We start from the raw sequence: 17,385 nt of genomic DNA on the forward strand, positions 1-17,385 counted from the left end.
CATGTCATCCTTGCACTTGATCTTGGGGAGAATCTGCTCTTACTTTGATAACATAATAAAAAGAATTTTGCCATTGAAGAGCTGGAGATGACCCCTAAAAATCTCATGTTTTAGTAACTGAAGTTTACGTCATGGCATTCTTATTTACTTTAAGGGAGTTACAGGCCCTGTTAGGGCACCTTTTACTTGGTAAAGGGTCTCTCTTTATAAAAGTGTGAGAGACTTAATTTGAGGATTTGGGGGTTTTGTATTTAGGATCTTTGTTGCTGTTTTGCTGTTCATGTCATGTTAATTTCTTTTTTTTTTTTCATCACAGCCTTGGTGAGTATAACTGACAGACACAATTGTAAGATGTTTAACGTGTATGTGGTGGTGATTTGGTTTATGTACAGAGCTTGTTTCACTGCTTGTCAGACTGCATCTTTACCAGTCATTTTCATCGCTGCACAGTCCACTGCGAAGCATCTGTGAGTGCTTATGGGGACATCAAGTGTCCCCCACCTCTCTTTGTAACAAGTTCCTAAAAGGAGTACCAAACTGTACAGTGTAAAAGCAGGTGTTCTTTTCTTAGAAAGCTTTAGAAAGTATACCGCCGTTCATTGTACGTCACCTTTTAGGCATTGTTCTTGATTTGTAGGTTTCCAGCTTCTTACGTGTGTCCTGTCGATCTCTTCTCTTGGACAGTGGAGCACACAGTCCTCTGGCTGAAGCCCAAGGGTTTTCAGTTAGAAGCAAAGATTTGTTTCCTTTGCTCTGTTGTTTGTCTCAGGATATTTGAATGCTCACAGCCCGTTTCTGTAATTTTTAAAAAATTTTTTCAGTTTTTATTTATTTATTTTTTTGGTTGGGGGAAGTAATCAGGTTTATTTATTTGTTTATTTTTAATGGAGGGACTGGGGATTGAACCCAGGACCTTGTGCATGCTAGGCATGCACTCTACCACTGAGCTATACCCTCCCCACCCCGTTTCTTTATTTTATCAAGTGTGAGCCAAGTGCAGCTGCATATTTAAAAATGGCACCAACAGGCCAGGGGAAGGGTGAGCAGTGGAGGCAGCAGCCCTGGAAAGAGCTTTGGGAGGCATCCATGGCTGACGTGGGAAGGCAGATTGGCTGTGTGATGGGCAGTTTATCTCTGGAAAAGTATGAAAGTTCACGGGGTGAGAAGTTTAACTGCCCTGTACTTTGTGGTCCGAGGTCATCGTCTCTCTCTCCAAAGTCCTTTATCTTTGGGTGAGTCACACAGTGTCTCTGGGCTGAAGATGAAAGGCCTGGATCTGATGGCCCTTCCCATTGTGGGCTCCTGTGAGGACCCAGCCTGGACGCCTCTTGGTAGGTCTTGGTTTTCGTTCCAAGAAATGTTTAGAAACCAAACTGATAATGGGTTCTTGAATTGAAACAAAGTGCATTTTTAGATAGTATGCCTGATTCTTGGCATTTTACCTGATCCCTGGGGAGGGTAATGGGGTGAAATTGTTTGGAAGGCTATAAAACAGTGTGAGTTTTCCCCCTTTATTTTCCCCATTCTTGGTGTCATGATAAATTGAAGCAACCTGAAGACCATTCCATACTTACAGTCAGCTGTTTTAAGTGGTCAGCAGTTTTGCTAAAAAAGAATTTCCAACACCTCAGTGTCATCAGTGGAGAGCAGACCGCTCAGCCACCGCTGCTGTGGACCACGCCTGTTGTGTGTCTGACTGCCACACTTGTGCTTTAGGTAAAGCACACTGTCGCATGTGGTCTTTTTTCCTTTCTTTTTAAAATAACTTCTACTGAAGTAGGTGAATTAGGCATATATTTTCTTGAGTGTCTCATAGAAGAATCTGTTAAGGAATTGGATGCAGTGAAAATGATTGGTCAGGTGAACTCTTGAAGTGTCACTGGTGGGTTTTGTTTAAGAAAATTTAGAAGAGCTCAGCCGTCTCATATCCAGAAATGATGAATGTTGAATTTTTGTGTTTAATCAGAGTACCTCCCATATTTGCTTTGGGGATCAGCTTCCCTGTGAATGTGTACTTTACATAGGCTTTCATAATACATTTCCAGCTTAAAAGGAACTTTTAACTGTTGGCAGTGCCATTTAAATAGCTGGTTTGGGGACATTTGTTTCCTCCTCTACTATCCTTGCCACTTTCTATTAAATAACACATCTGATCTCTCCCGTATTAAATAAAAAGTGTCTGCTGTAAAAGCAGCAACTCAGAGGGAATGTGTTCTTTCCCCTTTGGGACATTCTGGAGTCTTCCTGCGGTTGCTGCTGGTGAGGGCGCATTCTCAGCCTGCTGAGCGCTTGGGTGACTGACGCCTCGGAATGGTCTCAGCACATGTGCCGAGCAGGATTTTGCTTCTCATACGGGTTTTCCTGTATGTGTTCCGAGCAGGATGTGTTTCCTTTCATATGAACCATAGAAGTGCATCTGCTGGAATCTTTAAACAGATAACTTCTCAATAAACAGGAAAATGTCAAAATTGCGGTCATTTTTTATGAGATTGATGGAAGTAGACAGAATAGAGAAAATGTAGTAACATTTACTCAGGTGTTTTGAATGTGTTTTATTTGATGCTGTTACAGTATTAGAAACACCCTGCCTTGTCTACATTTTTTTCCTCCTAATGCCCATTTCTTGTATGGCCTGTGAAATACATTTTCTACGTATGACTTAGTAGCCAGTACCACGAGAAGCGTGCCTTTACACTCTCCTACAGGTTGAGAATTATCAACTGACTGTAAGAGGAAAGTTTTATTCTGTGAATGATGTTTACCAAACTTTCCTGTGACGCTTATAAAATAAGTCTTAAACCATAGAGGTAGACTTTATTTTTATAGCTTGTTCTTGGTTAAGGTGTTTACCTGTAAAGAAAATTTTAATCTTTTTTTTTTTTGATGCCTTAGATGAGCTGTTAAATATTGTGCGTATTGGTAGTCAGCTTTTAGATTTTCTTTATTTGAAGCTAAGAGCAGGAATATTTTATATGCTAATTAGAAATTAACATGAGAATGTACATTGGTGCAACCACTATGGAAAATAGTATGGATGTTCCTTAAAAAATTAAAAATAGGACTACCATATGATCCAGCAGTTCCTCTTGTGAGTATTTATCCAAATGAACCTAAATCACTATCTTGTAAAGATATCTGCTCCCCCCATGTTCACTGCAGTATTATTTACAGTAGCCAAGATAGTGGAAACAACCTAAGTGGCCATCAGCAGATAAATGGAAAAGAAAATGTGGTACAGTGGAATATTATCCAGCCATAAAAAGGAAAATCCTGCCATTTGTGACAACATGGATGGATCTTGAGGGCATTATGCTAAGTCAGAGAAAGACAAACACTATTTGTCACTTACATGTTGAATCTTCAAAAAAGAAAACAAAACCAAAGCAAAACAAGGCCCAAACTCAGGGAAGCAGCACAGATTGGTGGTTGCCAGAGATGGTGGGTAGGGGGGAGGGTGAAATGGGTGAAGGAGTCAAAAAGTACAAGCTTCTAGTTACAAGATAAATAGTCCCGGGGATATAATTTACAGCATATTGACTATAAAAAAGAAATTTCAGAGAAATTTACTATGATGGCTGCTGGACAATCAAGACTCTACTCTTAATCCTTGTGCTTGGCCTTCAGTGTCACCTGGAAATTTGGGCAGAGGACACATGTGTCAGTGTTTCTAAAATAGAAGTTTCACCAAATCCCAGAGAGTGTTTCACGATTGGGTCTGCACTCAACCTGCTCTCACATTGTCTTTCAAAGATATGTCAGTTTTTATTACAATGAAAACCATTCTAGAATAGTCCTAGTCTTACTGGAAATATGGATGGAATGATAAATTGCATATTTTAAGGCCTTGGATAAGGTTTGTAATTCCCAACATTTTGTGGAAATTAAAAACCACGTTGCATTTTCTTCTATCTAAAGTAAGTTTATTTTGAAATTTGTAAACATTTCCTTGGTTTGCCTAGTAAATGACTTATCACTACATTGTCTCCCTCCTATGACCACGAGGGTCCTTTATTACTGCAATAATTGCAAAGAAAAGGCCGTGCAGTTTTAAGAACTGGTACTTGAAAGACCTAATAAGCAGACCGCTTCTCCAAGGTTGAACTCAGACAAGACGTTTAAAATAGTATTTCCTTGGACTTCTGGCTGTGTATTAGTTCAGGATTCCTTCATTTATTCTTTTTTAATATAACTGAACATTAGATTTCTTTACAAAATGCTTTAGTTTTGGGGGGCATGTAATTTGGTTGAAGATATTGAATAAAAGAACTCCTAAGTTTGATGAAATGACAATTTGGAAATTTATCACTGAACATTAAAAAAAATTGGTGAAACACTGATACCATTTGATAATGCAGGCATCTTTCTTGAGAGGAGGAGATTTTTCTGTTTGAGATAGTTTTTTGTTTGTTTGTTTTGGTTTTTTTTTTTTTTTTTTTTTGGAAATTAAAGTGTAGTACATACCATGCTGAGGTGGGACAGCATAAGACTTTGTAAAGGTTCCTTGATAACTGATGCTAGTTCATAAACCGGAAAATTATGCTTTTGGCTCATAATCAGTAGGAAATTGATTTGGGTCTTCCCTTTGGGTGGGGAAACCTATTAGTAGGCTCTTAGATGATAATTGCTGGCATAAATTTATTGGACAGTGCTTACTGTGCTTCAGATTCTATGCTAGGCACTTGTTAAAGAAACAGCTTTATTGAGATATAATTCACATGCCATACAACTCACCTACTTAAAGTGTACAGTTCAATGGTTTTTAGTGTATTCACAGATACATGCAACTGTCACCACAACTGGAGAATATTTTCATCACTTCAAAGAGAAACCCTATACTCTTAAGCTGTAATGTCCTATTCCCCTGCACCCCCACCCCCACACAAGCAACCACTAATTTACTTTGTGTCTATAGATTTGCCTATTCTGGACTTTCATATGAATGGGAATCATAATATGTACTTTTGTAATTTGCTTCTTTCACTTAGCGTAGTATTTTCAAGGTTCATCCAAGTTGTAGCACGTATTAGTAAGTATTCCTTTTTATTGCCAAATAATATTCCACTTTGTGGGTGTATCACATTCTGTTTTTCCATTCATCCAATAGATACCCAACATATGGGTTGTTTTCACCCTTTGGCTATTGTGAATATGCTGCTATGAAAATTCGTGTATTTGTCTGAATACCTGTTTTCAGTTCTTTTGGGTATATTCCTAGTTGTGGAATTTCTGGGTCATGTCATAACTCTATGTTTAATCATTTCAGAACTGCCAGACTGTGTTCCAGAGCAGCTACACCATTTTACATTCCCACTACCAGTGTATGAGGGTTCTGATTTCTCTGCATCCTTGCCAGCACTTGTTATTCTCTGGCCTGATTCTAGCCATCCTAGTGGGTATTTCATTGTGATTTGGATTTACATTTCTCCAGTGACTGAAGATGTCCAGCATGTTTTCATGTGCTTATTGGGCATTTGTATATCTGTTTTGGAAAGACACCTGTTCAAGTCCTTTGCTCATTTTTAAACTGGATTGTTTGTCTTTTTATTATTGAGTTATAGGAATTCTTTGGAATTTGGAGTTATAGGAGTTACAGGAAACCAGATATATGTTTTGCAAAAATTTTGTCCCATTCTGTGGGTTGTCTTTTCACTTTCTTGCTGGTAACTTTTGAATCTGTACGAGGGTTTGTAATTTTGATGAAGTTCAATGTATATATGTATATACTTTCCATTTTGTTGCTTGTGCTTTTGGTGTCATACCTAAGAATTCTTTGCCAGATCCAAAGTCATGAAGATTTACTTCTGTGTTTTCTTCTAAGAGTTTTAGTCTTTGATCCATTTTGAGTTAATTATCTTATATGATGTGAGGTTGGGGTACAGCTTCTTTTGTATGTGGCTATCCTGTGGTCCCTGCACCATTTGTTGCAAAGACTCTTTTTGCCCCCCATTGAATAGTTTTGGTACCCTTGTCAAAAATCACTTGACAAAAGATGTGTGAATTTATATCTGGACTTTCAGTTCTAGTCCATTGATTTATATGTCTATCCTTGTTCTGACACCTCACTTTCTTGATTTCCATTGCCTTGTAGTAAGTTTTGCAACCAAGAGTATGAATCTTCCTAATTTGTTATTTTTTCAAGGTTATTTTGCCTATTTTGGGGTCCCTTGCAATTGCATATGAATTTTAGAATAAGTTTGTCAGTTTCTACAAAATTATCTGGAAATCTGATAGGAATTGCATTAACTCTGGACCTCAGTTTGGGCAGTATTGCCATCTTCATTTTAAGCCTTTTGATCAATGAACATGGGATGTCTTTCTGTTTAACACGTTGATCGCCACATCACCCAAATCTGGGTGACAATTGTGTTTCCTCAGGGGTCTCCTCACCCAGATATGGGCGATGCTTTCCTTCATCCAATCATGCAGAATTTATTCCAAATTTATTCTATACAGAATAATGACATCCCAAGAAGAAATAAAACTGTAAAGAGTTTGAAAATTGAAAATAAGAAAAGAATTTTTTTAACAATTCCAATTATACTGGAAAAACAAACAGATTAAGTATAAGCACATGTATTGTTAGTGTATCACATTGCAGTGAAGTGTGAATTTGGTCCCTGCAGGAAACAACCGATCCACCGTGAGCAATCAGCGTGTTAATTGTGTCTTCTTTAATTTCTTTCAGCAATGTTTTGAAGTTTTTAGTATACATGTCTTTCACCTTCTTGCTTAGGTTTGTTCCTAAGTTTTTTATTCTTTTTGATGCCATTGTAAGTGGAATTGTTTTCTTAATGTCACTTTCAGATAGTTTGTTATGAGTGTACAGAAATACAGTTGATTCTTGTATATTGGTCTCTTACCCTGGATCCCTGTTGAACTTGTTTATCAGTGTTAATAAATTTTTAGTAGATTCCTTAGGATTTTCTATGTGTAAATCAAGTCATCTGCATTCAGAGATAGTTTTACTTCTTCCTCTCCAATGTAAATACTTTTTCTTTTTTTGTCTGATTGCCCTGGCTAGAACTGGTAGAACATTGATAAATAGAAATGGCAAGAGTAGACATCCTTGTCTGATACCTAGTGTCAGGGAGAAAGCGTCTTTCACCACTGAATATTGCTTTAAAAATCAGTTTGAAGAAGTTGCCTTCTATTCCTAGTTTGTTGAGTGTTTTTATCCTGAAAGGGTGTTGGATTTTGTCATATACTTTTTCTGTGAGATAGTCATGTGATTTTTGATTTTTGTTTGATTGATGTATGTTACATTAATTGGTTTTCAGATGTCATACCAACCTTGCATTGTGGAATAAGTCCCACTTGGTCATGATATATGATCTTCTTCAGATGTTGCTAAATTTGGTCTGCCAGAATTTTGTTGAGGACTTTTGCATCTATATTCATAAAAGATACTAGTCTGGTTTTCTTGTGCTGTGTTTGTTTGATCTTGGTATCATAGTAATACTGGTCTCATAAAATTTGTTTGGAAATATTCCCTTTTTTGTAAGAATTTGTTAAGAATTCATATTCATTTTTTAAATATTTGGTAGACTTCAGCATTGAGGGCATCTGGACCTGGGCTTTGTCAGGTTATGTCTTTAATTCTTATTAATAGCTATCATTACCTTCATCTTATAGATGAGGAAACTGAGGCTCAGGAAGATTAGTGGCAGAGCTGGGATTTGAATCCGGATTACCTTATGTCAAGTACTAGGATGCTAACAACAGCTGGCATTTATTGTGCAGTTAGTTGTTTCTGACCATCCAGGGTACTTTAACAAAATAATCGGGTACAATCCCATCAGCAGGTGCTCATTTAGTGATCTCTTCAGATTTATATGTATTGTACCCATTTCCAGATAGAGAACCTGACATTTAAGAAGTCAGTGACTCGCCCTGGTGAACCATGGCCTAGAAGTCAATGGTACACTGTGCTCCTCACTCACAAGGCTGTCTGACTCTCAGTTGCTTTTCTCTATTGTGTGGAGAAGTAGCCGTGCCACGTGTGGACAGCAGAGCCCAGATCAGGTTTGACCTTGGATTTGAATGGCCTGGCCCAGTCAGCACAGCACTGCGAGCCCTGGCTTTTCTCTCTCTCTGCTCCGTAGCTAACAGTGTGCTCCATGGTTGTAGCGAAAGAACCTGTATATCACTGACTTCATGTAGTTGGGATGGAAGCATGTTTAGCATATGTCACTACGTACAACAGGGAAGTGACTTTGAAAGGTATTTTAGTGTGTGAGCCAGCCAGCAGATTTGTGTGATAGCTATCAATGAAGACGTGCAAAAGTACTTATTTATATTAATGTTCACATTATTGGTGAGATTATATGGTATTCTAGTCTATTTGGGTGAAGAGGAAAAAAAAATCTTGATTTTTCAAGGTAGAGGCTTCCTCAAATATCCATTCTCATTGAATAGTGAGGCACACACACACAAAAGGCTGGCCTGATGGTGCCTGTGTGCGCTGGGGGGCTGGCTGAGGGCCGTGAGGGCTGACCTCCTGCAGGGTGGGGCAGGTGCTGTCTTGGCCTGGCAGCCAGTGTCCTGGGAGCCCCCGGAACGAGGGGCTGGAGGCGCCACCGTACAGAACCAGGTTGTCAGCGTGGCACCTGCTCGTACCTGCGCTCACCTGTGCTGGTGTCCCGTCCAGGTCATGCTGCGTGGCCTCCTGGGGCAAGTGGGGGGCGGGCCTCAGATTGTGCAGCACTGGAGGGGCAGGGCTGGGTGTCTGGCTGCCCCTGATGAGGCTTTTAGACAGTTTTCTCTGCAGCCCTTCTCCCATATCCCTGTCTTTGGAGACACAGCTTCCTTTCTGAGCGCTCGGCGGTTTCACAGTGGGCCTGGCGTCCTTTTGTGAGCCTCCCCTCCCGAGACTCAGCTGAATGGAGGAACCCCCACGTCAGTCAGTTACACGTGCACGACAGCCTCCCATCTTCTGCGGTTTCATTGTCACCTTTGCTCTCTTGTGGGCTCCTTTCCAGTGTCCTTTCTCTTGTCCTTTGGTGTTTATACCTGCTTTTATTCCTTTACTGTCATTTTATTAGGACTTCAGGAAAGAGTAGAGGTCAGTGCCATTTCTGTTTCTTTTGTAAATTACCTCTTCATGTCCTCTGTGTAATTTCCTATTGGGATTTTCATGTTTGGACTCTAAGAACTTCATGTATGAAGGGTATTAACTCTTGGACAGATGGTGCAGTTCTCCCTTCTTCTGCGTTAACTGACTTCTAAAACGCTTGCTGGAAGGTGATGGCAGGGATTCCAGCCTCTGCTGACTTGTGCAGATGGCCGGGTAGGGAGGTGGATCCTGAGACCAGCCGGTGGTGCGCTGGCTGTTGTGTGGATGTGCTTTTCTTTTGGTTTTCATCACCTCATGGACGCTGTCTCATCTCCTCCAGCTTGAGCAGTGTTCAGCTGTTTCACAGATGAGGGAACCTGGCCAAGGGGAAGCGAATTGTTTGCCATCTCCTCTCCCGAGTCCTCTGTGTCTGGTCCCGGTGGTCAGCTGGAGAGGGCCGGCAGCCGCGGGCTGAGGAACACACGTCCTCACCGGCCCGCCGAGGCTTTGTAGCCTCGGCCCAGCCACATGCCCTAGGCTTGGAGAGAGGCCACTTTTGCACATGCCTCAAAAGGGTAGGAGGAGGTGCTGGCAAAACTGACTTCTCTCCTTCTGCACTTAGCAGTGGGCCCAGAGCCACAAAGAAGAGAGTTCGGGGGAAGCAGTTAGCAGCAGCCCGACACGTGTCACCTGCTTGGCCTGATTGGACAGGTGTTAGCTCTCCTCTATCCTTGGGGATCAGGGGACTGATTTTCAGCTGAGTTGTGAAGGTTTGACCGTGTTCCGTTTCCTCCTGTGTTTTTGGGTGCCTTCTGTCCTCACTAGCATGAACAGTGTGTCCTGCGTTAGCAGACGGGAGAATCGCATCGCCGTGTAGCCGGGGAAGCTGCAGTCAGGTGGGGCCTGCTGAGCCTAAAGCCTGACGCTCTCAGTGCGCATGTCTGGTGGACAACCTAGTGGAGTTTGGAGTCAGGGACGACCCCTGACAAAGCCCAGGAACACTAGCTTGGTGTCACTTCCTGTCCCCTAGGTCTTCTGGTTTGCTTGGGAAGCGGCTGTGGTGAGTGATCACTTCTGACATGAAAACTCATCCCAGTTTTGTTCCCCTCCCTGAGTTTTCCTTTTCCTCTGTGTCACTGCTAGCGCCATGATCACTCCAGGCCTTTCTCAGGCCCAGCTCACTGGCACAGCTGCTTCCCTAGCCCCTCGCTCTTAGTGTCTAAAATTTCTGTTACTCTTTTCCAAGACCTGACTTTTGACCCATGAGCTCCCTTTAGTGAGCCTCCTAGTAGCAGTCAGCTCTGGGGGTTTGGTTCTGAGTTGCTCTGATCATCCTGCCCACGTTGGAAGGCTCTCGAAGACAAGGGTGGTTTGCTTGTGTTGAATTCTCCACTGCACAGAGTTGGTCTGGTGGAAACCCTCGTGAGCAGGCACCATTCTCAGACACCAGAGTGCTGATGTCTGGGGAAAATGCTCAAGAACGGAAAAATTACCTTGGCAGACGGAGAAGAAAGCCACTGTGTCATGTTTGGGGAGGGGGGGTGGTTTCTTCAGCTTCAGATCCAGCAAATAACTTCATATCTATAAAAGGGGAGGGTCAGAGTGGATTATTTTTCCATTTCCACCCGACTACTTTTCCTTCATTCTTTACCTTTATCTTTTGAAATTAAAACGGATGCACTGTTTCTGGATCTTAAATTAGGAATTTTTCATTTCTTTGTCATTCCCTCCGTGACGCATTTTGCAGCTTTCTCTGGGTATGTGCTGCTAAAGGAAATTCGGATTTGCCATTTGGCTATTTTTTAGGCGAGCAGACAGGATGCCATACCATTCTGCTTTCTTCTGCTTGGAGCGTTTTGTTTGTAAAAGTAAAACTTTCCCCTCTGTGCATGAGTTCAACATAATTTTTGTTCATCCACAGACACAATGAGGCGAGTGGTACGACAGAGCAAGTTTCGGCATGTATTTGGACAAGCGGTGAAAAACGACCAGTGTTACGACGACATCCGGGTTTCTCGAGTGACCTGGGACAGTTCCTTCTGCGCTGTCAACCCCAGATTTGTTGCCATAATCATAGAAGCGAGCGGGGGAGGAGCGTTCCTTGTGCTCCCTTTACACAAGGTGAGTCATCTGACTTTCCATCCTGTGGAACACCCCCTGGTAATCGCTGCTTGTTCCATGATAAATTGATTTTGGAGATTGATAGTTCACCGAGAATTGTGTGATTGCTGGGACCATTAGACTGATGTAATTGAAGTTAAGTTCCACATGCTTTACTAACCGCATCCGTCTCTTTCTGACAGAGAATCATTAAACAGAATGGTGAACTCTGTTCTGGGCGTGCCCTCTATGGATGAAAAAGTCTTTTAATGATGCTGTGCACATGGGCAGGCACAGGAATTTTATGATTTGGCTAGTAGTCACCCACTTTTCATAAATGTTTTTCCAAAAAGCGTAATTTTAAAAACAGTTATATTTTTTAATGAGCAGAAATGTTAAAGATTATAAGATGATCTCTTTTGTCTGTGAAGTCATGAGGACTGAGACTTTCTGTTTTTCTTTGTGTCTGTTTTTGAATGGTAAATGGGATGAGAGCTCAAGAGAATGTCCCCAAACAATGCAGATTTCAAGTCTGGGCAGTAGCAAGTTTCAGCCTAGGATCTAAGCTGTGTTAACAAGCAGTGGAAATAAAAGGATCTTTACTGAAAGTGTTTCCGTGTGACCTTCAGCCTTGGTGGGCTTCCTAGTTCTCCCTTCTCCTGACTTGATCCTTCCAGATAGACCCTCTCCAGTGTGGGGGAGAAGATAGGAGATTTGTGATTTTTCTGACCGTTCTTGAAAATGGTAGATGAAAACCTGCAGTAGCTTTAACAGGAAAGCCCAGAATTGCAAACAACAGTGGTGGTGGGGTGGGGGACACTGACGAGAGAGAGACTGGAACGAGTCACTTTCTAGTTAGTGTTTAGGAGGAAAATAAGTTGAGTGAGTCCTGAGCCCGAGTGATGAGGGCCCGGTGCCGACGAGGATGCAGTGTTGGATCACGTTACAGCTGTTTCCACTCTGCTGAGAACGGTGGGTCTTCCCGAGTTCTCGCCGTGCGTGTTAGGGCATGTCTCATCATAATGGACCATGGGATTCTCAAAGTGGTTACAGTAATGTGGATTTCTGTCAAGGTACTGTTTCCTATTGCATTTTGGTGTTTTTTCCTTGTGAAAACTTCCAGTTCTCTTAAACTTTTCACTCTCTCAGATGCTCGTGACGGACTTGTTTTCTTTGTACATCGGATTTGTACGTCAGTGGCTGAATTGATGTGATATTACACAATAGGACCATCTCACGACAGAAATAGGAAGTGGATGCCTTTGGGTAATGAACTTAATATGTGTTTCCAAATGTACCCGCCTATGGCACAGTTGTTGATTATATTTTAAAGGAGGAACTTTTCACTACATTGAAATTAAAATTTCTAGTCAGATACTTTTATTTTTCTGGAGAAGATTGCTGTTTAGTGGCAAATAACACATTACACTGTTCTAGCTCTACTTACCTGGTTTTGGAGCGGGCGGTTTGAATTTAAGGCTAGTTGCATTTGGTCTCCACGACTTTTTGGTTGATTTGTTCAGCAAGAGCTTGGAGCACTGCAAACTGGACTTTACAGTGGTGGGTTTCATGGTGGCCAGCTGAGAAACTGCCTCAGCTTGTCAGCCAGGATCGGGCACAGAAGCACCATCATCTCTTTCGGAGTTAAAGAGCGATAAATTTAAGGCATTTTTTTGCTTCAAAAAAATGGATCAAGCCAATTAAGAAACCCAAAATAAACTGCCGAATGGCTAATCTTCTGATTTCAGACAGTTCTCTTCCAAAGGCTCCACATCCCCAAAAGGCCCTGTGAGTCCTTTTTTACTTTTAGAAACCAGGGAAACAGAGTTCCATTTATTACCATTTCAGGGAGACCTGTATGCAGTTCCTAAGCTAATTGGATCCTTTTTTTTTTCTTTTACTGCAGGTACTGGGGATTGAACCCAGGACCTCGTGCATGCTAAGCGTGTGCTCTACCACTGAGCTAACTGGATCTTATGCTTTGGTTTCCCCTTGCATTAAGTGGCCTACAGCTAATACGTAGATTTGGTGTTTTGTTCTTTAATTAGTGTGTAGGAATTAGGACAGGATAAGTTGCTTCAGAAATTATCATGTTTGAACAAAGTATTGGTTTTCGGAGGAGCCTGCAGGGTCTCTCCCAGGCTTATAATTCATTCTGTGTGGCTTTGTTCCTTGAATGTTAATTTTTGTTGGAGGAGGTGACAATGACATCAGCCCAGTGGCAGCCATTGGAAATAAGGTCAGTACTTGGGGTTGTTGACTTTTATAATTGACAGTTTCACCCTTACTCTGAGGGATTTTCGGGTATTAAAGTGTGTGTGTTGAGCTCTTAGGGTTAGTGTGGTGGCGAGGAAAGAACACAGGTCTGGGAGCCGGGGATTCAGTCCTGACTGGGTCACTGGCTTGTGGTGGGACCTGAATGTGTCACTCTGTCCTGCTCTTCTGTTTCTCTGTCTGTAACATGAGGGGCTGCATATAAAAGTGATTTTTTGCCTTGGCAATTCTAGGTGATCTCAGAAGTACTTTGCCTCTCCTGTGGTTCTCAGTTTCAGCATGATTTCTAGTGCAACCCAAAACTCAGCAAAGGAAACACTGTTGTTCCCTTTTTCCCCTCCCTGGTGCCAGCACATAACTTTGGGAAGTAGATGCCTTTTTACTTGTGGCTGCGTTTCCGCCAAGGCTGAGCCTAGCAAAGTGGTCTGTGGCCCCTGTAGACAGTTCTGTGTCTCGGGAGCTCCTGTGGCATCCGCTGTGGTGGCAGCGCCTAGCTAGGTACCCTGGAGTGTCAGGTTGCACCCCTGTTTTCTTTTCTTCCTAAGGCCCTGTCCCTTGACTACCTAGGCTGCTGGAAAATAGAACTATGTTCCATGTTGTCAGGAAACCTACATTTCTTCCTGCTTTATAGGGCTGACTGCCCTCTTGATACCTCTTTCCTTATAACTTTGGTATAATAATGAATATTTGAATAAGGATCGTAAGTTTTACGTTTTTACAGATGCTATCTCACTGTTTATACAATACAAAGTCTTCATTGTTCGTTGATGGTTCACATGCAGTCGGTTGGTTTGATCATCTGTAAGCTGAGTGTCTGCTGGGTGCAGGCATCTCTGCCCTCCAGGGGCACCGCGTCTCGTTTTCACTGTGCTCACTCTCCTAATCCCCAGAAGCTTGCTGGTACTTCGTCTCCCCATTAGAAGTGCAGCCTTGAGAAATATGTTGGGGACCCTGAGTACCTAGTGAACCCAGTAATCCTAATACAGGACTTTGCCCCGGAGAAGAGGTCCTACAACTTCAGTGTCTTGGCAGCTATGAAATTGTTTTATAATGAGGTGCTGCTTCTGTTTAAAAGCAAAGAAGAACCCAGGGAGGGGATAGCTCAAGTGGTAGAGCGCATGCTTAGCAAGCATGGGGTCCTGAGTTCAACCCCCAGAACCTCCTCTAAAAATAAATAAACCTAATTACTCCCCCCCACCAAAATAAAATAATTAATACAATAATTAATAAATAAAATATTTTTTAAAAAGTGAAGAACCAAATTCCCACATAGAACATGAAGTGATGCTGGAAATGCAGACTGCAGAAAGTGATGCTCTAGGTATGTTTTCGGCTTCTGTGTGTGTTGATAGCAGTCCGGGATTTCTCTAAACGTGAACTTTAGGAGATGGGTATGGTGTTTAATAACTATCTCAGAGACTTCTGGTAATGTTCCCTCCCACCGCCCCACCTTCTTTTCCTGGCTTTAGTCAGCCAGGTTGGTTTTGGTGATGCTTTGGAGGCTTTCTGTACATATTAATATTGAATATGTGTGAATTTTTTTTTTTTTTGAAATACAGTTTACAATGTTGTGTCAATTTCTGGTGTACAGCACAGTGCTTCAGTCATATAGGAACATACATATATTTGTTTTCATATTCTTTTTCACCATAAGTTACTACGAGATATTGAATATAGTTCCCTGAGCTATACTAAATATGTGTGTATGATTTTAAGATATATTGTGACTTTTTCTGCAAGGCTCCCATTTGAAACATGACCTTCCATGAATTTCTCTTCAAAGCTAGTTAGCGCCAGCAGTAAATAGGATTTACTGCAACCTCATGAGGCTTGTGGTTAGATTCTGGGAGAGTCGTGGTCTCTGTCTTCCAGGACTTATAAATGGAAAGAGTAGTAGAGACAAACGCATTAGAACACGTACGCAGCAAGAGGTAGGCTTAGGGATGAGTATATGTTTATTTAAGCATATGGATTATAAGGGTTCTGTTTGGGAGGTTCTGTTAGAGAAAATGGGGTGTCACTGGAAGAGGAATAGGGAAAGTGCTGAGCCCCGAGGTGGGGCGACTGAGATTAGCACACCTGATTCAGGAGTTCTTTTGTAATGCTCCCACAAGCCGGGGCACACCGCTCTGTCATGACTTTTCAAGGTGTGGCTTAGTACATTTTCTTATTCTTTGGTCTTTTGGAGGATGAATAATCGCAGTCTTGCCTAGCAGAAATTGGCTTTGTAATTCTGGCTGTAAGGGTTTCCCCCTACAACCGAACAAGGTACCTTGTCATGGGCACACAGGTCTCGGCCCCCGTGCCCTCCACCACGCGGGCACAAACAAGTGTCGCCATGCTCGTGGTGTGGGGCTGAGCGTTCCCAGCCCCGCTGTGGACCACGGAGGCGCATACCAAGGGCAGCATCTGCGGGTGGGCGCATGCACGTGCCTGCCTGGATGCGCTGAAACTTCAGATCACAGTGGCCCTGGGTTCAGCGGTTCAGGGAATTGGTTAGAATTCTGTGCTCTTGAGCTCTTAACACCCACTTGGGTTGGAAATTGGAGGCTCCTGTCTTCCGTAATCTCTTTTTCCCTTCCTCTCTTGAGTGCTCTTACTTGGGAGTACTGGAGTGATGGCTAATTTCATCTTCCCGATAATTACCTCGGAGAGCCGCTCTGCTCTGGGCCATGACGGGGCAGGTGTGGCCAGGTCTCTCTTACCCTTTTGGGTCACTGTCTCCTCTCCTTCTTGGTGTAGCTGTGCAGTGCCTTCTCATACACAATTATGTTTCTCACTTAGATTTTGGATACTGTGTGTGGGAATGTTTGGGATCTTGCTTTATTTATGTCTGTGAACTATCCTTTCAACTCATTTTGCTTTCTCAACTAGGGTTTTGTGAAAGCATTCAGCGCTACAGAAAATCATGTCAGTGAATATTTTCTTAGTTCTCTTAAGGAGGGGGACATAGCTATGCCTTCTAGATGCATGGGAAATTAATTCATCACGTACAGTAGCTGCCAGAACTCAGGTTGAGAGTGTTTTTTGGTCATATTTATTGAGAAAGAAATCTTGATTCATTTCAGTCAGTATTCTAAGTGCTGTTTCTTACTGTTCAGTGTCCAGCTTAGATTTTACCTCTGATTCATTAAGACAGTGGAAGTCATCCTTTGGATTCCCTTTAGCTGCTTGTCTCATGCCTCCAGTAGCACAGGCTGCATGATCACATTGTGATACAGTTATTTTCTTAGCTGTGTAACAGATCAAGGCAGAGTGGTTGGAATTACATGCTTTTGATCTCTTGACATTCACTTGAATGGAGGGTGCAAACTGGATGGCTGTTTGTATGGTAGCCCTTGATTAAGGTTCTGCAAGATCTTGCCTTGCTCTTAGGGTGGCAGCCTCCAAGACGGCCTCCTGTGGTTCTGACCTCCTTGTATTCATGCCGTTGTGTGGTTCCCTCCCACATTAACTAGGGCTGACCTGTGTAACCACTAATATGGAGGAAATGATGAAGTGTGGCTTCTGAGACTTGGTCATAAAAGCATATTGGCTTCCACTTTGCTTCTATTTGGAGCCTCCATGTTGTGAGGACAGCTCTGTGGAGAGGTCCATGGGGTCCATGCTCCAGTAGTCAGCAGGAACTTACCGACCGCGTGAGTGTGCCGTCTTGAAGGGGGATCCCGTGGTCCTGGCTGACACCCTGACTAGCCAGAAACACCCAGATAAGCTGCTCTTGATCTTCTGACCCACAGAGACTGAGTGAGATAAGAAATGTTTATTGTTTTGGGTAGCTAAGTTGTGGGGTGACTTATGAAGCAGCAGTTGATAACTAAAACATGTATAGTTGACCTTTGAATGACACAGGGGTTAGGGGCGCAGACCCCCACACAATCAACAGTCCGTGTGTGAGTTTACTGTTGGCCCTCTGTATCCGTGGTTCTGCGTTCTTGGATTCAACCAGCCTCTGACCCTGT

General features: G+C 42.5%; 1 protein-coding gene across 2 annotated transcripts in view; it reads left to right on the forward strand.

The window, feature by feature from the left end:
* The window catches only part of CORO1C (coronin 1C), a 67,656-nt gene that overhangs the window by 16,202 nt on the left and 34,069 nt on the right, over positions 1-17,385 (forward strand). For both annotated transcript variants that reach the window (XM_074356657.1, XM_074356658.1), the window contains exon 2: positions 10,974-11,173. In XM_074356657.1, the coding sequence (XP_074212758.1) occupies positions 10,979-11,173 (195 nt within the window). In that variant the 5' untranslated portion in view covers positions 10,974-10,978. The remainder of the gene's footprint in view (positions 1-10,973; positions 11,174-17,385) is intronic.

This window comes from Camelus bactrianus, chromosome 32 (assembly GCF_048773025.1).
Source record: "Camelus bactrianus isolate YW-2024 breed Bactrian camel chromosome 32, ASM4877302v1, whole genome shotgun sequence".
In the NCBI taxonomy this organism is placed as follows: domain Eukaryota; kingdom Metazoa; phylum Chordata; class Mammalia; order Artiodactyla; family Camelidae; genus Camelus; species Camelus bactrianus.